The sequence below is a fragment of the Mustela nivalis genome (assembly GCF_964662115.1).
Source record: "Mustela nivalis genome assembly, chromosome: 3".
NCBI classification, from domain to species: domain Eukaryota; kingdom Metazoa; phylum Chordata; class Mammalia; order Carnivora; family Mustelidae; genus Mustela; species Mustela nivalis.
In genome coordinates this window covers 80,519,764-80,544,992 of record NC_139022.1, presented here as the reverse complement: position 1 = coordinate 80,544,992, position 25,229 = coordinate 80,519,764, and the positions used below count along the sequence as shown (strand labels likewise).

General features: G+C 40.7%; 1 protein-coding gene and 1 pseudogene across 6 annotated transcripts in view; one reads left to right on the top strand and one right to left on the bottom strand.

Moving 5' to 3' along the window:
- Positions 1-25,229, bottom strand: part of FAM169A (family with sequence similarity 169 member A) — a 104,263-nt gene that overhangs the window by 38,481 nt on the left and 40,553 nt on the right. For 2 of the 5 annotated variants that reach the window (XM_082724957.1, XM_082724956.1), the window contains exons 2-5: positions 6,479-6,613; positions 4,805-4,904; positions 4,227-4,312; positions 2,008-2,179 (exon numbers count right to left, since the gene is read on the bottom strand). In XM_082724957.1, coding sequence (XP_082581083.1) covers positions 2,008-2,179; positions 4,227-4,312; positions 4,805-4,904; positions 6,479-6,613 — 493 coding nt within the window. Of the gene's footprint in view, positions 1-2,007; positions 2,180-4,226; positions 4,313-4,804; positions 4,905-6,478; positions 6,614-22,981; positions 23,126-23,310; positions 23,511-23,737; positions 24,019-25,229 lie in introns of those variants that run through there. The other 3 variants (XM_082724958.1, XM_082724959.1, XM_082724960.1) reach the window with 3 other exon arrangements.
- Positions 5,783-5,971, top strand: LOC309860881 (small nuclear ribonucleoprotein G pseudogene; annotated as a pseudogene). The gene has a single exon. The product of its transcript is annotated as a small nuclear ribonucleoprotein G pseudogene (transcript).

Here is a 25,229-nt window from a genome sequence, read left to right as displayed (position 1 = left end):
CCATGCGGGACTCGATCCCAGGACCCTGAGATCATGACCTGAGCCGAAGGCAGCGGCTTAACCCACTGAGCCACCCAGGTGCCCCAAGAATAAATGAGAGGAGAACCAAAGTATTTATTAAATCAGCAAATCAGCTAGAGTAACTGGGTGCTCTGTTGTCTGAGCCTTCAGCTCTTGATTTCCACTGAGGTCATGATCTTAGGGCTGTGAATTGAGCCCCAAGTCAGGCTCTGTACTCATCAGGGAGTCTGCTTGAGATTCTCTCTCTCCCTCTCCCTCTACCTCTGCCCCCAGGTGTGCAATCTCTCTCCCTCTACACTAAATAAATGAATCTTGGAAAAAAATAAAACAGCAAACCAGTTTAAAGTATAAAGATCTCAGTTTTTTATTTTTGAGAAAAAGTGACCTCACCAACTGCATGCACTAATTCTTTTTTTTTTTTAATTTACTAATTCTTATCTTAAGTGTGTACTAATTTTGTGATTAAGGCATCAGTCACAACTGTTCTGTATACCAACAGTGAATTCAGTATCATCTTTAGACTTGATCTGACCAAAAGGGCTGAATATGGAAGGTGTAAAATGTGAGAAAGGCTGAAAATAATGTGAGTGTTCTCTATGAAAGGTCTTCTGGTCAAGGTACAGGAAAGGCCAACTTTGTTTTGTGGTGGTTATAAGGTGTAGGGTGTATGTGTACATGGATCAAAGCAAGTTAAATCTTTCTGGCTCCAGTACCTCTAGGGAGCAGAAATGGCAGGAAAATAGGTAATGCAGAATGAACCACCCATCTTTTAGGAATAGGGTATAGTTGGGTCTTAGGATCAAAAATCCAAACTTTAATGTGGTGTATATATACAATGGAATACTATGCAGCCATCAAAAGGAATGAAATCTTGCCATTTGCAACGATGTGGATGGAACTAGAGGGTATCATGCTTAGTGAAATAAGTCAATCGGAGAAAGACAACTATCATATGGTCTCCCTGATAGGAGGAAGTGGAGATGCAACATGGGGGGTTAGGGGGAGTAGGAGAAGAATAAATGAAACAAGATGGGATTGGGAGGGAGACAAACCATAAGTGACTCTTAAATCTCACAAAACAAACTGAGGGTTGCTGGGGGAGGGGGGTCAGGAGAGGTGGGTGGGGTTATGGACATTGGGGAGGGTATGTGCTAAGGTGAGTGCTGTGAAGTGTGTAAACCTGGCGATTCACAGACCTGTACCCCTGGAGATAAAAATACATTATTTGTTTATTAAAAAAAAAAAAAAAAGAATAAAAAAAAATCCAAACTTCATAGATTAACAGTTTCAAAGCTATTCAAATTCTCTAAATATATTATTTTGTTTTTCATGGTAATCAGCAAAGCTGCCCTTAATAAGCCAGGCTGAATCAGCTATGTGAGGGAGACAAAGGCTACGCATTTGGTCCACGGGTAGACAACTATTTTAAAAGCAGCCCAGAACTGTGACAACAGCAGGAATCAAACACTTTAAATAAAGGGAAGGATGTGGTAGGGTGTCAAGACTGTCAAACAGGAGGCTCAATGCACAACTTTCTTTGTACATACATGGAGATCTGACCCTCTGTCAAACATTTATTTTTGTTTTGTTCTTCAAGACTTTCCTAACAACCCTCATTTACAGAGAAAGGTAGAAATACTCCCATGAAATATTAAGTAAAATCACCTCAATTTAAACTCTAAAGAGTCACTCAAAAAGATACCAATATGGTATGGGGTCTAAAAAGGAGGTTTCCAGGGCGCCTGGGTGGCTCAGTGGGTTAAGCCGCTGCCTTCAGCTCAGGTCATGATCTCAGGGTCCTGGGATCGAGTCCTGCATCGGGCTCTCTGCTCGGCAGGGGGCCTGCTTCCCTTCCTCTCTCTGTGATCTCTTCCCTTCCTCTCTCCTACTGTGATCTCTCTCTGTCAAATAAATAAATAAAATCTTAAAAAAAAAAAAAAAGGAGGTTTCCATAATAAATAGTTTAAATAACTTTTAAAGACTCACCTGTAGGCTTAACTGAATAAAACCCAATGGCCTCTCCTTTCTTCCAAAGAATCTTGGCGTAATCAGTACTGCTGTGACACAGGAATGGTATCTCATTTCTCTCCATTTCCTGTTTTCTATAAATAATTCGATTCAGAACATACAGAACCACTCTCTCCCCAAGAGTTCTCACCTGGAAAGAGAGTCAGACACCAGGCACAACAGTTATGATATATATCCATTCAGAATGCGACCTACCTTGCTCCCTGCTTCCACACCTCAGACTAGTATTCAAAGCACTTTGAATACACTCAAAATGATTTCTTAAACCCTTCATCACACAGATGAGACCCATCATTCATAAGAGTAATAATCCATTTCTACAAACACATATTAGGTGAAATACTGTCTCAGCAAAATTCTAGAACAGGTAAAACGAGATTCTAATGGACCAATGCCCTGCATCTCTTCCTCAGTGTTCAAGTGTGTTCTTTTTTCTTCCAGTTGCCCAGATCTGGGGTCTCCCCCCAAGCTAACTGCTGCCCCACCACCTCTATTGCTTCAACTTTTTCACTCCTTTAGCCTCAATAGTAAGTAAAAAGCAGGAGCGGAGGGGGGAGCTTCATGTAATCCTCTAAGACTTTAAGAATAATTACCTTATTTGGTGAGCAAGGCCTTTCTCATCTTTTCCAGGTAAAATTTTCATTTAACAGTCATGTCCTAGTTGTGTAACTATAAGGAATTGACAGTTCACTGCACACACAAACCCACAGACCCTTCTTGCTAGATCATATAAGTGATGACAGTGGCACAAGCAAATCTGATAAAAACAAACTTGGGGCAATCACAGAATGGAAGCAGAGCCTCAATTCCTACATGAAAGGCCACATGGTCACTGGGACCCCCTCACCAACTTTCTGACATCAAATGATAGGGTTTTCCCCATAGACATCTTTCATCACTAAAAACAAGAATTCTATCCATAAAGTTTATTTGTCCAAGTCTCCTTAAAGAAGCACAAGAGTGGCCTCTAATTAGGTGAGTGAAGGGGAAAAAAGCATTAACTATACATACTCTACTCTCACCATAACCATACTACACACTACAGGATGTCAGATACCAAACAACACAGGAAATGACAAAGTTCACTAGCTTTCAGGACAACCCATTCCTTCCCTGAACAGCTCTGACCAGTATAAAATTCTTCTTCATCCTGAGCTGACCACAGCCAAAGACTAGACTTTGATACCCTGGAGCCACATAGCCTAAAAAAAAAAAAATTGAAGAAAGCCATGGCATTCCCCTAAATTTCATACCACAGGAACAACTAAAGGAAAAGACTGATCTAATGCAATTTTGGGCACTCTGGCCATTCTAGTCCTAGTCCTCTCCCTTGAAACTGCCCCACATCCTTAATCTCTCCACTGGGACTTGCAGATATTAAAGAACTCAATGAAGTGAAGTTGTTGCTAAGACTGTGGGGGCTTTGCCTATATAAGCTTAAGTGTTTTTATTAGCTTTTTTGCTTACCTTGGTTTTACTGCTAATTAACTAAAGCCCAATCATCTTCCTATATGCTCTTTTAGCTTGTTTTTCATGGTATACATGTGCAGTTAATTGTTTGAACACTTGGGTACTACTTTTCATCATGTTTGCTCATAATGCTCTTTGCTTCTTAATTCTGCCTTTCACAGACTGTTCTCCCATTCAGAACTGTGGCAGGCAGAAATGATCAGCATGCCACTGTGTCTTTCTCTAAGTAAACGATAAAATGATGACTGGGGCAGAAAAAAGGAGAAAGTCTGGCAGTATACTACTAAGGTTCTCCCTTCTGGTTCACTGATTAGAACACTTGATTAGACCACCTGACATGGCCCTACTGACAGGAAAGTTTTCTGGTCAGTCTCTCCTAGAGACAGAGAACCTTGGCAAATATACAGACAGAACAACTTTTTCTCTACCCTGTGAGAAAATCAGAAGCTAACGTCAATACAGGTCACTCCAGTTCAAGTGACCCATAGGTATCACCCAATTCTCTAATACTTTTAGAACCACGTAATATCGAGGAAGCCCAATCAGACTACTAGTTTCATCACAACAATGAAACTCAGATGGTTTAATACAACCTGGTTATACTAAAATGGGGAAGTACTCAATAATTTCAACAACTTTCAGTGTCTCTGGGAAACATTGTGAAATGATCTCAGAAAAAACACTTTTAAATTATAGGATCTTGTTACCTGCTTAAGCCCCTCTCTAGAAGGGACCGATGTTTTCACAATATCATCAATAGCCCACCACTGATCAGCAAGATAAAGTGCCACAGCTAAAAGAGAATAAATGATTATTAACACTTAAGCTTTACCGTATATATTATTATTTGAAAAAGTTTATACAGGTAACTTTAAATATACCCACTTTATTATACAATGTGGCCCCATTTTATACCACTTTATCTTATTTCACACATTAAACATTTAATTATAAGCAAGTGAAAATTTTATTTTCCAAAATTTAGTTTGAAACAGTTTTTTAAATTCTTTCATGCAGCTACTTTTTTTTTTAAAGATATTATTTATTTATTTGACAGAGGTCACAAGTAGGCAGAGAGGCAGTCAGTGAGTAAGGAGGAAGCAGGCCCGCTGCTGAGCAGAGAGCCACTAAGCAGGAGCTCCATCCCAGGACTCTGGGATCATGACCTGAGCCGAATGCAGAGCTTTAACCCACTGAGCCACCCAGGCACCCCTCATACAGCTACTTTTTAATAACTGTTCGGAGAAAAATTTCTCAATTGATAAAGATTAAGCAGAAAAGAGACCTGTGAGTGAGTCCTCAGGTGCAAAAAGAGCAAGAATTTTCTCAGTCTGATCTCCACCATAAAGAGGTACAAAGCCTACATTTGACAGGCTAATAGGAATCTGAAATGACAATTGATTAGAGATTAGTGAAGTCTATTAAGAAAATATTGGACAAAAAACCATGCTTCTACCAAAATATTAAACTTTCTCTACATTAATGCTAATTATGTAACTTAATTTCATAGAAGATATTTCTACTATCAAAAAAAAGTAAATCAGACTTCCTTTTTGCAGGAATTTTACTATCTTGGGGGAAAATTTTAAGTTTAAGTTTATTTAAACTTTATTATAAAAAATTTAAGTTTATTTCAACAAATACTACCACTGTGCTCTAGCCACACACTTTAATAAAAACAAAGGCATGATATGGTACATAAACTCATTAAAAAACACCTATAGTTTATCATCTTTTATTCAGACAACTTCGGGGGGATTCCATTTTATAGTAAAAGACATCAGAAAGGTACCTTTGTTTTTACACTGAGATAAATAAGATTTTAAGATTTAAGATTTTTCTACCTTCATTAATCTGACCATAATTCCCCATTTACAGATATTACAATTCAGATAATTATAAAATATGGTGCCTTTAGAAGAACAGACTTTAAAGAAGCCTTTAAACATCATTTTCTAAAAATAAATAAATAAATAGATAGATAAAAATAAACATCATTTTCTAGGAGAAAACTCTGAGGCCTAAAGAGGCTAAAGAACTATCTGGTTCACAGTGGAATGCTAACAATCCTTCTATCACAATATATCATGCTTACTAATTAGGAAGTTTGATAGAAAAAGGAAGATTTGTGACATGAAAATGTGTTATTCAATGTTTTGATTATTTTTTTATTAAAAAATTTCTAGGCCGGGCCCACCACAGGAGCCCAAAGGATGCCACGAAATCTGTTTGGAGGCATCTTTGAGCTCCCCAAGTAGACCCCATGAGCAAAGCTCACTCTCCCGAGTTGAAAAAATTTATGGACAAGAAATTATCAATGAAATTAAATGGTGGCAAACATGTCCAAGGAATATTGCGGGAGTTCGATCCATTTATGAATCTTGTGATAGATGAATGTGTGGACATGACAACCAGTGGGCAACAGAACAATATCAGAATGGTGGTAATATGAGGAAATAGTATCATCATGTTAGAAGCCTTAGAACGAGTATATACAATGGATGTGTTCATCAGAAGAATCAACTGCTTCCACATGTCCCCTCTCCACAGTACCTGTTCCTACTACAATATAAAAATCAGGTCCGTGTGCATTTTCATATTGAACTTTTCTGTTAAATAAACTTTTCTAATAGTAAAAATAAATTTCTAAAATCACAAATTCCAAATCTAAAGTAAATTTAATTTAGGTATGTCAAATACAGTAACGCATCTCAGCAAAACTTATATGTAATTTTAAAGGCAAAATATAAATATTAAGCAATAACCTATAGAGTGTCTTTTTAAGACTTGATCATGCTGCTGTACTAACCAATCAGTACTTAAATTTTACTGAATAGTCTTCTGATGCAAATTTCCAAAGTGATCAGTTAACATTTTTAAATGATTAAAAAATAAGATACTGATTTCATGTGTAAACTCAACTGAAAAGGTTGACAAAAACCATTTTTGCACACCTTACCGTAATATTGAGAAGAGAAAAACATTCAGGGTTTTCGGGGTCCCCACACCTTAGATCTGACATATAATCTTCAGCAGAATTTTCCAATTCCTCATGACTGCAATTATCCAGCATATCCACAGGGAATGCCATCCTCTACAACAACCAACACAGGACAAATGTTTCAGCATATGAAATGTTATCTTTCTTTACTCATAGAAAAAACTTATTTTAACACCGCACTTTAAGGAAACTTCACTTACACTATGCCAAGACAGACAACAATTTGAGCCTGCTGATTGAAAATGGACATCAAAAGAAAACTTTATGGTGAGCCTGGGTGGCTCGGTTGGTTGAGCATCTGCCTTTGTTCTGGTGGTAATCTGGGGTCCTGGGATCAAGACCCATCAGGTTCCTGCAGGAATGTGCTTCTCCTCTCTATCTGCCTTGCCTCTCTCCCTCTTCATGCTGTCTCTCTCTCTCTCACTGTTTCTCAAATAAATAAATAAAATCTTTAAAAATAAGAAAACTTTGAAACATTCATTTATATTAAAAATAAGCAATGAAATAGAAAATAATGAGTAATTCCTTAAATTCAGCTCAGGTCAGGATCTCTGGATCCTAGGATGGAGCCCTGCATGGGGCTCTGAGCTCAGCAGAGAATCTGCTTCAGCATTCTTCTTCCCTCTGTCCCGTCCCCCTGCTCTCAAGCTCTAAAATAAAGAAATAAATTTTTTAAAATTTTTAGGTAAAACTAAAAACACAAACCAAATATTAGTAGATGGAAGAAGCATAATTAGGATGCTAGTTAAGAGAATGTATTGTTTTTACTCTCTTGCAGACAAAATCCCAGCTTAAATTCAAGTAAAATATTGAGACATTTAACATACCAGACCACTGACTAGATGAAGCTCAAGAAAGATTACTATTACACCATTTCCCTTAAACCAACTCAAAAGACTCTCTTGAAAATTAGCTACCAGAACAAGCTATGAATGAAATATATTTGAAAATTTCATTTGCTGGGGTGCTGGGTGGCTCAGTCAGTTCTAACTCTTGATCTCAGCTCAGGTCTTGATCTCAGGGTTGTGAATTCAAGACCCACGCTGGAGCCCAAACTGGGCATCAAGCTTACCTTAAAAAAATTTTGTTTTTCATTTGCTCGGACACCTGACTGGCTCAGTAGGTGGCGCATGTGACTCTTGATCTTAGGGTTGTGAGTTCAAGCCCTACCTTGGTTGAAGGGATTACCTAAAAATCTTTCAATTTTTTTTTAAAGATTTGTTCATTTCAGAGAAAGAGAGAGAGTGAGCAGGGGAGGAGCAGAGGAGAGGAACAAGCAGAGGCCAGGCTGATCTCACCACCCTCAGATCATGACCTGAGTCAAAACCAAGAGTTGGGACACCCAACTGACTCACCTACCCAGGTGCCCCTAAAAATCTTAAAAAAAAATTTTTTTTAAGTAATAAAAATAAAAATTTCATTTGCTAACAGTAATCATAATCTAAAGGATAAAACTTAATGTTTGAAGTCTGTCAAAAACTTAGCCTACAAAAGCACAGTGATTATAATCACACAAAAATAATATGGCATTCTAGATAAAGAATACAAAATGGATGTATAAGGAAAAACTGGACTGAACAGCAAGTTTTTGATGATTTTCTTTCTTTTTCATCTACTGTTACTATGATAATTATGGTTCTTAAAAGATTTTAACTGCTAATGTCACGTTTTAAGTGCATGTTTTTGGTTCCATTATTGCAAGATAAGTCTAATAAATAGGCAAAGTAGGTGATCTGAATAAAGAGCCCAATGATACAGCCCAGAATAAGACAATTTAAAAGCAGTAAACAGTCTCGGGAAGTCCTGGTTTCTTATCTAATACGCTTCAGGGAAGAGTCATGTGTGGACCCACCCACTAGTCCACAGCAGAGTGAGTCAGATACAAGAGGAGGCCTCCCTAAGCCATTGATCTGTCCTCCATCCTAAAGCTGCCCTACCTTCAATAATTTACATACCACCATTAACATTTTTCATAGGGTGTTAAATGCCTCTATCACTATTTAACTAATGTATTTCTCAAATCACTTCTGTTAATTTTCTTTATTAAGTAAGCTCTACACCCGAAGTGGGGCTTGAACTCACAACTCTAAGATCAAGAGTCAAGTTCTACCAACTGAACCAGTCAAGCGCCCCTCAATTCACTTCTTTGAAAATATCCACACAGCTCTCTCCATCTTTCCTCCCCTCCTCTTTTTTAATATGGTAAATATGCATACGACACAGCATTTTAACTATTCCTAGATTTATAATTCTGTGGCAGTAAGAATACCCCCACTGTTGTACAACCATCACCACTCTCTGGTTTCCACAACTTTTTCACCATCCAAAACAGAAACTCTGTATCCACTGAACAATCACCGCTCCAACCCCTCTTCCCTCACCCACTACTAACCACCATTCTATTCTTTGTCTCTATGAATTTGCCTAATCCAGGAACTTTGTAAGTGGAATCACACAATAGCTGTCCCCTTGTGGATGGCTTATTTCACTTAGCACAGTGGTTTTAAGGTGATCCGTGTTGTAGCACGTAGGAGAACCTTAGTTCACTTTTTCTTTTTCTTTTTTTTTTTTAAGATTTTATTTATTTGATAGAGAGAGAGAGAGACAGTGAGAAAGGGAACAGAAGCAGGGGGAGTGGGAGAGGGAGAAGCAGGCTTCCCACTGAAGGAGGGAGCCAAACTAGGGCTGGATCCTAGGACCCTGGGATCATGACCTGAGTGGAAGGCAGAAGCTTAAGAACTGAGCCACCCAGGCGCCCTCTCGGTTCACTTTTTTTTTTTTTTTTTTAAGATTTTATTTATTTGACAGAGAGAGAGAAATCACAAGTAGGCAGAGAGGCAGGCAGAGAGAGAGAGGGGAGGAAGCAGGCTCCCTGCGGAGCAGAGAGCCCCAACTGGATCCCAGGACCCTGGGATCACGACCTGAGCCAAAGGCAGAGGCTTTAACCCACTGAGCCACCCAGGCGCCCCTCAGTTCACTTTTTAAGAAACATTTTATTCATCCTTAACTATAAAACCACCAATGTGATATATTAGATTATACATTTTCCTAAACAGCATTAAAATTTCTAATTATCATCATTTAAATGTTCACCTGAGTACCACTTAGAAAATATCCTAAATCACCAGTATGTCAGCACATTTTAGAAAACATTTCACCATAGGTATAGCAGTGCTTACCATAAGAAAATACTATTATAAATCAAAGGCAAGTAAAACATGACTAAATTAAATAAAGTGTAAAAACAGAAATTCATTATCTTTCATTCTTAAACCTCTTTAGGTGGCTATTTTTTATTTATTTATTTATTTATTTGACAGACAGAGATCACAAGTAGGCAGAGAGGCAGGCAGAGAGAGAGAGGAGGAAGCAGGCTCCCTGCAGAGCAGAGAGCCCTATCCGGGGCTAGATTCCAAGACCCTGGGATCATGACCTGAGCTGAAGGCAGAGGCTTTAACCCACTGAGCCACCCAGGTGCCCCTAGATGGCCATTTTTAAACAGAAAAATAATTGTCTCTGGGCTTATATTATTAAATAACTATTTTATATATAAAATAATTATTTTTTAATTTTTAAATATTAAATTATTAAATATTATTAAATATTCACATACTTACACAAAATGAAATAATTGTTTCCCCACAGTCCAACAATTTAAAAGCTTTGAAATTTGCATAAAGAGCATTAATGAGGAGAGAAACGCCACTAAGTAGTTGTGACCCCTGAATTCAGTTTAAAAAACTATAGCATCATAGTTTTTAAAATGAAAAGAATTAGAGGGGCGCGTGGGTGGCTCAGTGGGTTAAGTCTCTGCCTTCGGCTCAGGTCATGATCCCAGGGTCCTGGGATGGAGCCCCACATTACAAAGGGCTCTCTGCTCATTGGGAAGCCTGCTTCCCTCTCCCCCTTTGTCTGTCTCTCTGACGACTTGTGATCTCTCTCTCTGTCAAATAAATAAATAAAAGCTTTAAAAATAAAATAAAATAGGGATTCCTGGGTGGCTCAGTTGGTTGGACGACTGCCTTCGGCTCAGGTCATGATCCTGGAGTCCAGGGATCGAGACCCGCATTGGACTCCCAGCTCCATGGGGAGTCTGCTTTTCTCTCTGACCTTCTCCTCGTTCATGCTCTCTCTCACTGTCTCTCTCTCAAGTAAATAAATAAAATCTTTTAAAAAATAAATAAATAAATAAATAAATAAAATAAAATAAAAATAAGAAAATATTTCTCAATTCCAAAGCCTCCCCCTCAACATACACTCCTACTAAAATGTTTTTGGGGGCGCCTGGGTGGCTCAGTGGGTTAAAGCCTCTGCCTTCGCGGCTCAGGTCCTGATCCCAGGGTCCTGGGATGGAGCCCCGAATCGGGCTCTCTGCTCTGCAGGGAGCCTGCTGCTTCCTCCTCTCTCTCTCTCTGCCTCTCTGCCTGCTTGTGATCTCTGTCTGTCAAATAAATAAATAAAATCTTTAAAAAAAATAAAATAAAATGTTTTTGGGTTGCAAGTCTGTCCTTAAATCCATTACTTTTATTACCAGTTGCTCTCAATGCTCAGTTTCATTGGCTAAATGATTACATGATAGCAATTAATTGAAGATGAAAGAACTTAGAAATTATTACAAATCAGTTAACAATAGCAAGTAACATTTACTGAGAAGTGACCATATACCACACTTTAAAGAGAGAGCCACAATGAAAAGACAATGAGATATTTCTATTAGCCCCAATCTACAGATGAAGAAACAATGTCATACCACTAGTAGGGTTAAAAGAACAGGAATCCAAACAATTGAATATACCTTCCAATATTATCATTTTTACTCGATATGCAAAATCTTACTTGTCATGGTTATATGAAATATTTCATAAAATATTATAATAATTCCCTTGTTATTAAATATTCTATTCACATATTACAAAAGAAAAGAGCAATTGGAATTGGAATTCTATGTATGACCCTAGTTCTTCGGTCAGCTCTGCCACTAGCTAAATCAGTGATCCTGGGCGAGTTACTTACCCTCTTTAAGCTTCTGTATTCTCATTGGTAATGTGATGCAACTGGACAAGATAATCCTAAGGACCTTTTCACCTCTAAATGTTTGTAATTGTTTATAAAAAAATATTGGTTAACTTATGACTGTAAATTACTAGCCTTATGGTGGGTCTACTATAGTTTAAAGGCAAGAGAAAAATGGTTAGGGTCTGAAGAGAAACATAGGTTGCTATAATAAATCACTCACTTCTCCCTCTTTTTTGTTGTTTTTAAGCTTCTGTTCTGTGTTATATAACTGTAAAACTGTCGGATCAAATTTTGTCAAGTACTTTATGCTCTACCCATGAGATAAACCAAAGGGATAACTAGATTCTCCATGAATGAGAAAGCTTAGTGTTGCCTTAAGCAAACTAACTCATCAAAAAATTTACACAGAATGGATAATGAAGTGTAAAAAGTGTCCAAATTAATTTATAAATGAAGCAAGTGTTATGCTCATTAATCCTGGCTAAGTTGTATAAAAACACAATACTAATATCTCTTATGTAAGAATTTTAAGATGCCCATCAGCTATTTCACAATCATCTTTTAATAATTCCACCCCTTTTCCCTGAAAAGTTATATAACTATTTGAAAGAATAAATGCTCCTAGGAAGAGAATATGAAAAAGAGAAAACAGTTTTATTCTTACTAATTTTTTTTGCCCTATTTAAGGTTAATTATTAGAAGTTAACTATACTCTTAAAAGGAGGAATGTATTTTATAAATTTGGTTCCTAATTTTTCAAGATTCTTATAGATTATCATCATTTGGAGGCTTTATGGGGGAGAGGAATATAAATAAAAATACAGACATTTTAGAGCTAGAAGAGTTCTTAGAAAAAAAAGTAATTATCTTAACCAATCCAAGTCATGATCCTACCTCTCCTGATGTTTCCCCAACATTGAAAATAGGTTAGGTATCCAGGCAACATATCGGTAATGCTCTCAAGCTTTTCACAAAAAGCCTGTTTCTGAATCTTATTTTGATTCTTCTCTTGATTCTTCCCTTTTCACTTTTCTCCCTAACATCATTTTTTCCCTAACAAACCTAGGCCCTGTACTACATTAGCACAAGGGATCTCTTTATCTTTACCCTTTATTCTTGTATGCCTCCTGCCCTACACAGGCCCTAAATCCTACATTAAATCCTTCTCCATTACTAGAGCTGAGATTCTGAATATGACAAAGTGAAACGAGGGAAAAAGCCACTTCAACTATCAAATCTCAGGTGGGCTCAATGCTGCTCACAAATCCTCTTCTGTCTTCTGAGAAATGAAAACGCTGACTATTTATGGATGAGGACTGCCTGTAAGTTTATGGCTAATGGGGCAGGAAGTTGGAAAGATTTCATATTTGTTGCTTATTTTTATTTTACATAGGAAGCAAAATCATCTTTTCAAGTAATAATCACTGAACCAATAGTGGACTATGTGCCTGGTTTTTATCACTAACACACTAAGTGAGGAATTTAATGATCTTCACTTGCCAGCAGAGAAAACTAAGACACAAAGCAGTTGAGAAACTTGTTCAAGGACACACTCTAGTTAAAGTGGCAGAACTAGTACGTGAACCCAGGCAGTCTGGCTCTGATGCTAACTACTACTCTTTATCACAACTCCAGGTCTAAAAGTAGAGTATTTTAGGAGTCCCAAGATGGTTAAAGACTGCTTACAACCTATCAGAAGTCTTAACAAATTTTCCTTCCAGGAACATTAATTCTCTCTTCATATTCAGGAAGATGGTCTTAGATCTAAGAAATCCTTCAAACATGAACATGCAGTCTCTCTTGGATGCATCTGACACCAAACTGAGTTTACGTGTCTGCATCCCAAATGCATGGGAGAGAGAATGTGACTTGGGGAGTAGTGGGCTCCATCTTGGAGAGGCAAAACAGGGCTTACTTACATGGCTGAAATTTTCCTCTAGAACATGCCAGCTACTCTAGTACTTCATGACCTGTACTACCGAACATTGTTTATAAACTCACAGAAGCAGTTTCCAAACTCAAGGAAAAAACAAAATAAACAAAAACAAAACAACTATTTAAATGAATATGCCAGGGGCACCTGGGGGGCTCGCTGGATTAAGCCTCTGCCTTCAGCTCGGGTCATGGTCTCAGAGTCCTGGGATCGAGGCCCGCATCGGGCTTTCTGCTCAGCAGGGAGCCTGCTTCCCCCTCTCTCTCTGCCTGTCTCTCTGCCTACTTGTGAAATAAATAAATAAAATACTAATAAATAAATATGCCATAAAATTTTGTCTTTCAACATCAGAGCAACAACTAAAATCCTTTCACCTGGCTTCTTTGCCCCATAACAGATCTAATTTTATAGTGTTCATCAAAGTTAACAGGAGTTTGGCACAGTAAAACTCAAGGACACAGGCAATAGTTAAGAACAGGAGTCTCAACGATGTGCAAAATGTTGTAGATATCTTCAACATAAAGTATCACAGAAGCTTATCTCATTTCGAACCACAAAGACTGATGCTTTCAATTTGAAAGAAAAACATCTAAGAGCCCAAGACAAAAGCAAAAACAAAACAAAACGTGGTGCCTAATTTTAGCATACAATTTATGAACTATTCTACTGAGTCCCAATCATCACCACCACCACCCCACCACCTAATATTTTCACTAGGCAACTAAGAAATGTAACCAAAGGTTGCCACTACGCACAGAGTACAATACCAACTTGGAAAAAGCAGATTCAGAACCACAGGCTCCCCACACCTCTTTTTCCCCCTCAGGCTTCTCCGACTCTGCATTTCAATCCATGGCACCACACACCTGTCCCTGCAAACCTCTTGCAACCTCAGATGGGTCTGCTCACCCAGATTGAGAAAACTTGTTTTCTTACCTCTCACAGTCAGTAAGCCTAGGAGAGAATGAGGTAAGTGACAGTAGTAGCTTTCCTATCTGACTTCAATACAGATTTACTGAATAAATGAACAAATGAGTTAATGAACAAAAGTTTGTAAAACCAAATCACAATGGTGCTAGGAGGAGGAACCGCCACAAATGAGACAGGTTAAGGTTCTGCAACTGGATGAAAAGCAATATATGGAGCTTCAACGGGTAGAGAAAGCACAGAAAACCCTCTGAAAATATGGGAACACACTAAGTGGAAGCCAGGAAGCATGCTGAAAATTGTAAGCAGTTGGATTTACCAGAAGACTTAAGATGTATTAGGATTAGTGGAAGGAACACATGGAAAATCAACTGAGGACAGAACATAAAAGGCAAAGAACACCAGACTAAAGCATTGGACTTTATTTGGGACACAGGAGGCAATTTAAGGGATCTTGAGCAGGAAAGAGACATTCAAGGCTATACTTTTTTTTTTTTTTTTTAAGATTATTTATTTATTTATTTATTTGACAGAGAGAGAGATCACAAGTAGGCAGAGAGGCAGGCAGAGAGAGAGAGGAGGAAGCAGGCTCCCTGCTGAGCAGAGATCCCGATGTGGGATTCGATCCCAGGATCCTGAGATCATGACCTGAGCCGAAGGCAGCGGCTTAACCCACTGAGCCACCCAGGCGCCCTCAAGGCTATACTTTTAGACAATCTATCCCACAGCTGTACATAACGGATTTATAGGTAGAACTTAAGGGGGACAAGTTGAGGAACTCTGATTAAGTATATTGTGTGTATTTCATTTTAACATACTTATCACCTATTAATGTGACTTCTTTTTCTTCATCTGTCTATACTACCAGACTCAGAACTTCAGGGAAGCATAATCCATTTGATGTGCCTTGTAACTAATAACTTAATGTGTCTTGGGGCACCTGGGTGGCTCAGTTGGTTAAGCAACTGCCTTTGGCTCAGGTCATGATCCCAGACTTCCGGGATCGAGTCCCGCTTCAGGCTCCCAGCTCCGTCGGCGAGTCTGCTTCTCCCTCTGAATTTCTCCCCTCTCATGCTCTCTCTCACTCTCTCTCAAATAAATAAATAAAATCTTAAAAAAAAAAAAAAAAAAAAGCTTATGTGTCTATACTTGATTACTTGAAGAAAAAAGATGGGGGAAAAAAGGTCTTAATTATAAAGGGGTAGTATCATCAAAAATTCATTTATAATTATTTTTTAAAACTCAAATGTGTTTTCCAATGATGATGACAGCACAATCATTTCTGGCTTGTTTGCCTTGCACCAGGCATGATGCACTACACATTATCTCACTGATTCCTCCAAATGACTCTACGAGGCTGGTATTCTTAACACAGTTTCCCAATAAGGAGCCTCAAGTGTGGGGAGGTTGAGTAAGTTGCCCAAAATCACACAGCTAGTAAGCAGCAATCAAGCTCTAAACTTAGGCAATCTGTCTCCAAAGGATTTAACCTGGTGCCCAGACTCCCAGGTCAAGACAAAAGTATAAGCCAGGATATTTCTGATCACAAAAATACCATAGACTACATCAAACATATTGTTTAGTCACTCCTCAGGAGTTAAAATTTTTTTAAATCTTGCAATATTCTGTCCTCAAACTTTAATGCCTGTTCCAATAACTATGATCCACTGTCTTGAGAATTTTTAAATGGTTATTACACAACACAAAGCCAACTTCTTTTTTAAGAGATTCTCTGCTTTATTCATAATCAAGAAAATGTAAATTGGGACCACAATTAAATACCATTTTGCACCCACTAGATGAGCAAAAATTAAGAAATCTATCAAGTGTTGGAGAGGTGGTGAATCAACAGGACCACTTAGACACGCTGGTAAGAATGTAAATGGATTCAAACACTTGAGAAATAACAATGGTTCGTGTATTATGTTGCTCATGTACACAACTAGACATATTCTAGGTGCATGCATGAAAATACTCTGAGCAACACTCTGCAGTATCAAAACTTGAGAGTAATATTTCAGGCTGGTGGGTAACTCATGCAGTCAGTGCCGCCACACCTCACAATGGGCACATGAAAGAAATGAGGAGTAAAAACTTCAGGCCTCAGAGAATATAAATGCTATGAAATAGCTTCTAAAAATTCCAAAAATAGGGGCGCCTGGGTGGCTCAGTGGGTTAAGCCGCTGCCTTCGGCTCAGGTCATGATCTCAGGGTCCTGGGATCGAGTCCCGCATCGGGCTCCCCGCATCGGGCTCTCTGCTCAGCAGGGAGCCTGCTTCCCTCTCTCTCTCTGCCTGCCTCTCCATCTACTTGTGATTTCTCTCTGTCAAATAAATAAATAAAATCTTAAAAAAAAAAAAAAAAAAGATTTTAAAAATTCCAAAAATAAGGGGCGCCTGGGTGGCTCAGTGGGTAAAGCCTCTGCCTTCGGCTCAGGTCATGGTCTCAGGGTCCTGGGATCGAGCCCTGCATTGGGCTCTCTGTCCAGTGGGGAGCCTGCTTCCCCCTCTCTCTGCCTGTCTCTCTGCCTGCTTGTGATCTCTCTCTCTCTGTCAAATACATAAATAAAATATTAAATAAATAAATAAATAAAAATTTAAAAATAAGAAACAAAGCCAACTGTTTTAAAGTTAAAAAATAAAAGGGGGAAACATAAAAACTCATGAAAGTAAAATGCCTATCAAATATTCTTTAATTACAACAAAACAGAGCTAAAGAAAAAATGAAATTCACTAGTTACATTGTAGTTTTTAAATTATTCATTGCTGAAGGACAGAGACAAAATAAGACCTTGAGCTTTAGACAACAATAGATTCAACATGAACCACAAGCAAGGTTTTCTTTTTTTAAGTTTGGTTTTTTTTTAAGAGTTATTAATTTATTTGAGAGGGAGAGAGTGTGTGTGAGTAAAAGAGAGCAGAAGCCAGGGAGAGAGGCAGAGGGAGAAGCAGACTTCGCACTGAGCAGAGCCTGATGCCAGCTTGATCCTCGCACCCTGGGATCATGACCTGAGCTGAAGGTAGATGCTTAACTTACTGAACCACCCAAGAGCAACTTTTTCTAAAGTGAAAGCAAAATAACCGTAAAACAGAGCTTCTTTATTACAGTTGTGACTGTCTAGATCCAGAGATGGAAAAGTTTCCCTGCACTCTTCATGGGTCAGACAGCGACAGTCTTTGATTCCATTCGGATTATCACATTTTAAGAAAAATCACACTGAAAAACCGGAGTGCCTCCAATGGAAAACAGCCAGGATGGCAAAGAATATAGATACCACGGTAAAATAGATGAGAAACAGGAATTGGGAGAAATTAGTAAAGGAAAGTCTTGGGGAAGAGAGGCAAGAAAATGTTGCCCTTCAAATATGTGAAGAGTCAATATGCAGATGAAAACGTAGAACGTTCTTCTGCATGTATCTCTAGGGTAAAAAGAAGGAGCCATTCCAAAATAAATGCTACCCACAAATGAATTACACCCAACCAGCCAACTAGCTAATCAAAGACTACTGTTAGTTACAGCTGGTATACTCAACCTCAGGACAGGCTAGAGAAACCTCTCCCCACCCCTCTGTTAAGTGCATGCACAAGAATGTCTGTCCCTTGTCTCCATCCAAGCCAGTGTCAGAGTTCTAGAAAGGACAGCCAAGAGAGCACAGACCCCAACTGAGCGGTCATTTGTACATCGAACTGTAAAACTATATGAATCATTTTATAAAAACTATGCTCTTTTTTTGGCCATTCTGAGAAGCAGCTCAGATACAAAAAGTATTCTCTGGACAAAATTTATTCAGAATCACTTCAATTTCTTTTTTATAGCTTAAAAAACATTATCAATAAACCTCCCCAGGGGCGCCTGGGTGGCTCAGTGGGTTAAGCCGCTGCCTTCGGCTCGGGTCATGATCTCAGGGTCCTGGGATCGAGTCCCACATCGGGCTCTCTGCGCAGCAGGGAGCCTGCTTCCCTCTCTCTCTCTCTGCCTGCCTCTGCAACTACTTGTGATTTCTCTCTGTCAAATAAATAAATAAAATCTTTAAAAATAAATAAATAAATAAACCTCCCCAGCCTTAAAATTAATTTCAAGTACTTTTAGATATACATATCCCAAAGCCAAATATCGAGACTCCAAACGTGCTTGTTTTTGCTAAATTTAGCTGTATTTTTCATTAGAGCACAAATAATAGAAAACAGGACCAGATTTAAAATTAGAAGATAGGTTCTGGGGCACCTGGCTGGCTCAGTAAGAAGAGCAAGCAATTCTTGATCTCAGGATCATGAGTTGAAGCCCCACTTTGGGTGTAGTGATTACTAAAAAAATAAATAAACTTAAAAAAACAAGACAGCTTCTTAGTCTAGAATCCACAAAAGCTACAAAGGGTTTAAAGGGTTTATACTTTATGCAGTGCCAAAGCTCTGACCAGTGGCAGATCACAATTAATTTTAAAGGTAAAAAAGTAAATTGTTGCTTCGAAATATACCTCAACAAAGTACTGTGTTATACACAGGGTGGGTATGAGAAGATAGCAAAAGGGAGAAAAAAATGAGGAACCCTGAACTTGGTACTGAAAACTATCCTAATTTCCTTGATGATAATAATACTAATATAATAGCTCACCTTTAGAGACATGATCATACTTATTTCTGCCTACACTTTAAGACAGGCTCTGTTATAACTACTCTTTTGCAGATGAGGAACCTGAGGCCCAGAGAGATTAAGTATCTTTTAAAAAGGTGGCTAGAAACACCAGAGCCAGGTTTCAAACCCTTGAATTCTGATTATACTGCCTCTGAATAACAACTACTGTTAAGTGAAGAATAAGAGTAAGTTCATCAGGTATTAATAACTTGAAAGCACTGGTATTTATGTGTAAAAGATTTTACACTATAAAATTATTTAATAATAGTCTTTCTTTACCAATCATTGTATAACAAAATGTCAAGCTCTCTGACCTTTTCAACACTCCTATTCATTCCTCAATTGGCTCCTCCCTTCATCATGACACTGAGAGCACTTTTTTCTTTTAAAATTTTTATTTACTTTTTGGGCACCTGGGTGGTTCGGTCATTGGGCATCTGCCTTTGGCTTGGGTCATGATCCTAGGGTACTGGGATGGAGCCCTGAGTCAGACTCCCTGCTGAGCGGGAAGCCTGCTTCTCCCTCTCTCACTCCCCCCACTTGTGTTCCTCTCTCACCGTGTCTCACTCTGTCAAATAAATAAATAAAATCTAAAAAAAAAAAAAAAAGATTTTATTTATAATTTGACAGAGCGAGAGACAGTGAGAGCAGAACACAAGCAGAGTACTGGGAGGAGGAGAAGCAGGCTTCCCGCCCAGCAAGGAGCCTGATGAGGGGGGCTCGATTCCAGAACCCTGGGATCATGACCCAAGCCGAAGGCAGACACTTAACTGAGCCACCCAGGTGCCCTGACAATACTCCTCGTAAGGCTTCCAGTACCTGAACACCCAGATTTAGTGGATTATTTTCACCCCCACCCCTCCTGACCTTGTGACAGACCAAAGCCAACCAACTATCTGATGCATCAATATTCCTCTCCTTCCCCGGACACGCACTCTCTCAGTTCTACTTCTTAGTTCCTTCCCTCTTCAGTTTCTTTCAGCAAATAAACCCTCTCCACTGCACAACCCATAGTTGCAAAACTCTGTACATATTTAAATGTTAAGGACTTTTAACATTTTAATCCACAATACTTAACTATAAACTCCATGAAAGTGAGGTCTATTTGTTTTTGTGTTCCTTTAACTATAAAATAGACACTCGGTGTTTACTGAATAAAATGAAAGCTACCTCTGGTGTAGCGTAAAACTAACATTCACTGGAGCAGGTAGTACCTAAAAATGATACATATTTTTAAAAATATGTGATAAATCATAAACTTTCTAGACAAAGAATAGGTGGAGCTAAGCGAGTAATTCCCCCCCACAGAGTAGATAACCCTTAAGGTCTCACATACCAGCTCTGAAACTGAATGACTATTTTAGGATGTCCTTAGTAAATTATCAGCTTTTCCCTAATTGTTTTTAAGCCATGACACCTTTTTCTTAATAAATTAAACTTTGAGTAACTTTGCTGTCGTAGTTGCTGGAAAGAATTGTGAAATATACTACTACCCATGAAGCATACTAAATTTAGAACTTTTAACTGCAGGGTTAAATATACAATGAATCAAAAGGCTAAGATGTATGAAGAGAAAATCATCTTGAACACAGTAATCACACAATTCCTTTTACATGTTATAATCACAAAATCTTAGAAATGGGAGGAAACATGAAGGTTTTGTTTCAATTCCTGTTCAACCAACAATCCTTTCTACAGAATCCTTCATAAGTTATTTTTGGAACCTGTGCCTGAATACTCAATCCTCTTATATTCTAATTACCTTTAAAAAGCACATCTCTGCATTTTTAGGCATGTAACTGAACATAACACACTTAAGGTTTTAAAAGGGTTAGACTGGGTGCTAGTAGGTTAAGTGGCAGATTCTTGATTTTTGGCTCAGGTCAGGAACTCAGGATGGTGAGATGAGCCCTTCCTCCAGCACCCCACTCAGCAGGGACTCAGGTTGAGACCATCTGCCCTCTCACTCTGACCCTCCCCCTCGACCCCACAAAGTTAAAGTTCCCTAAAACAAGACTTATCTATGTCCAAGGTCCTTTTTACCTCCATAATTCTTCTCCTAGGGGGGCCAGCCAGCACCTGGTGTGGCTCAGTAAGGCTAAACATCTGCCTTTGGATCAAGTTAGGATCCCAGGGTCCTGGGATGGAGTCCCTCTCTGGAGTCCCTGCTCAGTGGGGAGTCTGCTTCTCCCTCTGCCCCTCCCCATGCTCATGCTTGCTCCCTCTCTCTCAACCCACCCCCCACTCTCTTTAAAATCTTTTTAAAAGGGGGGGGGGGGCAGTGGGAGCTAATCACAGATTTTTTTTTCCTTTTTAATCTCTCAAACATTGGTAAATTGATGCTCAAAAATCTCAAACCACATTAATCCAAGTTGGAGTTAATAAAATACAACAGTTACCGATTCAGTGAACCTCTGTAATCCATGTATTAACAGAATCAATGCAAAGGTGTGGGAACTGTGTATGGCTCAAATATGAAGTTTCTGGGAGGATCAATCACGTTCCCCGGAACCTAAGACGTATCCAATCAAGGCACCTACAACCCCCTAGCAGACAATCTGTGCTTGCTTACGTTCCCTAAAACAAGACTCATCTCTCCATGTCCAAGGTACCTTTCACCTCCATAATTCTCCTCCTGGAACATGCCATTAATGAGAGGCACATTTCTGCTAGGAATGGCACATGAAAAGAAATTACTTGTTTGTCACAAGAATTATTGGAAGAGTCTTCAACTATTCGGAAAAAAAAAGTTAAGAGTGGGGGCGCCTGGGTGGCTCAGAGGGTTAAGCCTCTGCCTTCGGCTCAGGTCATGATCTCAGGGTCCTGGGATCGAGCCCCGCATCAGGCTCTCTGCTCAGCGGTGAGCCTGCTTCCCCACTCTCTCTCTGCCTGCCTCTCTGCCTACTTGTGATCTCTGTCTGTCAAATAAATAAAATCTTTAAAAAAAAAAAAAAAAGTTAAGAGTGATTTCCTAAGAAGGGTAACAAAATTTTACTCTCAAAAGCTTATTATAAAATACCTTGTTTTATCCAAATAAGAGTTAAGCCCTCTGTTTGGCATATATTGTACCTTTATTAGAAAATACCACTTGTAATGATTCCAATACTCTTTTGGACTAATTTCAGGTCAGACTAATATGAGAACTTAAATCCACAGGTAAAGCATCTTGGGTTATCAAAATCACTCATGCAGCAAGCTAATATTGCTACTCATAATCTATTTCTAAGTTCCCTAAACCAATCATCATCATAAATTCAAAGAGAAGAAGTGACTATGACACCTAGAAGCTTTCACTGAAAGACTCCCGTTTTATCTTTGTTTGTACTAGAAGTCTTATCACAAATGGTCATTTCCCAGGCTCCTCTCACTATTTCACTCCCTGTCCTCCTCCTCCTCCCCACAACATGAAAACTTAGCCAGGTCCATACTGACACTAAAACCTCTCCTCCGGAAGGAGAAAAACAAGCTATCCAGTCTGCAAACAAAGTCAGTACACCTTAGGTGCTATCAATCCATCAACCGTAAGCAGATGATACACGACACATCAGCCCGAATCCAGCCTGGTGAATTCCCTCCAAGGCCCAAACGTGTGTATTATGCAACAGCCACCATGCCAGATTTTAATCCCTGTGATGCAGTGATAAAATACAAATGGCTCAAGTATAATCCACTAGGTACTTAGGTACATTCGCGAGAAGACAAATCAAAACCCAATTACCAATTTCTCAGGAACCCTGAAAATGACAAATTGTGTGACAGTTCTGAATCACAACTTCTCCTTCTGGTAGTCTTCCAGTAACCTGTTCCGCCAGCCCCAAACCCCTCAAAAATCCTCACAAGGGAGCATTTTCACTGACGTTTCGAAATAATCTCTCAAAGAGGGAAGGGGGCCTGCATCAGGTGGTTATCTTGGAATCTACCCTAATAATCTAAAATAATTTTAAGATACCCACACGAATCTCCAGGAGACGAAAATGGAGTAAGAGGTCTCATCATTTCTCCCAAAGGACAATAATGGGAGTAAATGTAATCCAGGTCCCTGAAGCATAAACAACCCAGGGCACTGTGCTTCACCCATCGGTCTCCTGGGGCACAGGCCTCGAAAAACTGCACAATGGGCCGCTAAGAATTAGAACTAAATTGCAACGACCAGCATTCTAGAAGAGAACCTATACGATATCTATTCCTAGAGAGGCTGAAGGTAAGGGAGGTGGTCAGAGCATCTCTGGAGGCCACCTGCGTGGCTGAACCCGAGTCTAAACGCCTCGGCGCGCCGCCTCACCAGGTCCGCTTTTCACCCAGCCAGGGCCACCGGCGAGCGCAGACAGGCTCCAGGTGGGGCGCAGTGGGAGGGGAGGGGGCTCGGCACGCAGCAGCTGGGGAGCCGAACGCGATCCGAGGCCAGCCAGGGAAGAAGGCGGCATTCCCTCACACAAAATGGTGGCGCTGACGACGAGGCCGGCGCACCTGGGGGCGCGCCCCACGCCCCTCGGGAGATCCGGCCAGCCGCCGGCAGCTGGACGCGCGCCCCGGGCCCGGGAGGCCGGCGTGGGCCTGCGCCTCGGCCGAGTCCTCAGGGCGGCCCGCGGCCGGCGGCTCCCGTCGCCGCCCGCGGGGGCGCGGGTCCGGAGTCGGCGGGGCGCGGGGTCGGGCGCGGCAGCCTCCGCCTCAGCCCGAGGCCCCCGGCCCGGGACAGGCTGCGCACTCACCTCGGACGCGCCTCCGGAGCTACCGGAGCCAGGGAAAGGAGGCGGAGCCGCGGGAATGAATGGAGCCGGCGGCTGCTCGCTGGCGACCCCCGGCCGGTCCCGGGCCGCGCCGCTCCCGGCAGCCAGGGCGGGTGCGGCCGCCTCCCCCTCGCCCGGGACGCCTGGCTCCTCGTTGGCGGGTCGGCCGCAGCCCACCGTGCCCTCCGCCGGCGTGACGCACTCGCGCCGCAGCGCCTCCAGCCTTTACAGCCGCGCTGCGCCCGCGCCCACCGCGAATCCCCCCGCCCGCGCCGCGCGGCCCCTCCTCGGCGCCGGGGACGCCGCCCTGCTTCCCTCCCGCCCGGGCTTCAGGCGGCGCCGGGCAGGTGCGGTCTCGGACAGCAGGGCGGGGTGGGGGGCGCCGCACTGCCCCCGCCTCGCTCCCGGAGCCCGCTCTCTGCCCGGGCAGCCGTCACTAGGCAGAGCGCGACGCCCCACCTCAGGGCTGTGGCCCGGTATTAAGGAGTGACCTTGGCTTAGATATAAAAATAGGTGCGGGTAAGCTGCGGGGACTGCGACGTTGAATTTGCGTATTCCTTTAATGTCAACATTTGCACAGCCCGGCGGAGCTCTCCTCCAGTGGGCCCTCCCAGAATTTACAATAGGGTGAGCTGAACCGTCCCGGCCTCGCGACTTGATTGCGGGGGGCGCGGGCGAGGACTGTGGGCCTGCGCCCTGCCACTTCCTTCCTAAACCCACTGCCACCTAGGAGGACGCCAGGGAGAAGGAAATCGAGCTCTCCATTCATAACCTGGACAAGCCCAAGAGCCCCGACTTCCATCTTGAGATAATAAGGAATCACTACATTCCTGGGCTGACCTTTTCTCTTTCGGAATCTAGCACGGGCAAACGAACCGTGACCCAGAAGGAAGGCGGCCCCATCCTCCTTTCCTCCCCTTCCCCTCCCACCTCACTTAAGGGCTTTTTTGTTAATTACCCTCCCACGGAAGAAAGATACACTCTCGCATTTAAAGCATGGTAGATTTCTTAAAAGTAATGCATGCCATGGTTTAAGTATGTTTATATTGAGATACAGTATTGTATGTAATTTTAAGACTTCCTTTTATACATAAACTTTGGAAAATAAACTCATCCTCCTGGAGCCATAGCGTTCTTTCCACCTCATCCAGTAAATTTGAAATTATTCAACTTTTTGTAAATATTTAGTAATCACAAGACTAATCTTTAACAAATTTAATAGTGATCAAGATCAATAAATACTTCAAAGAATACTTGTTGAAAGAAACATATTGAACTCATATTTTTTAAATCAAATAGGTTTTGCTGCCTCAAGTTTCTCTTAAACTCACATCTACTCTGTTTAATTTGTAAAATTTAGCAGAAATCTTAAATGTTACACATCAAACATTTACCATTTGTAGTGGGCCTTAATAGACTAGAGCTACTTGAGCAGGAATTTTGAAGAGTTGGGTTTTATGCACAGCAACTATTG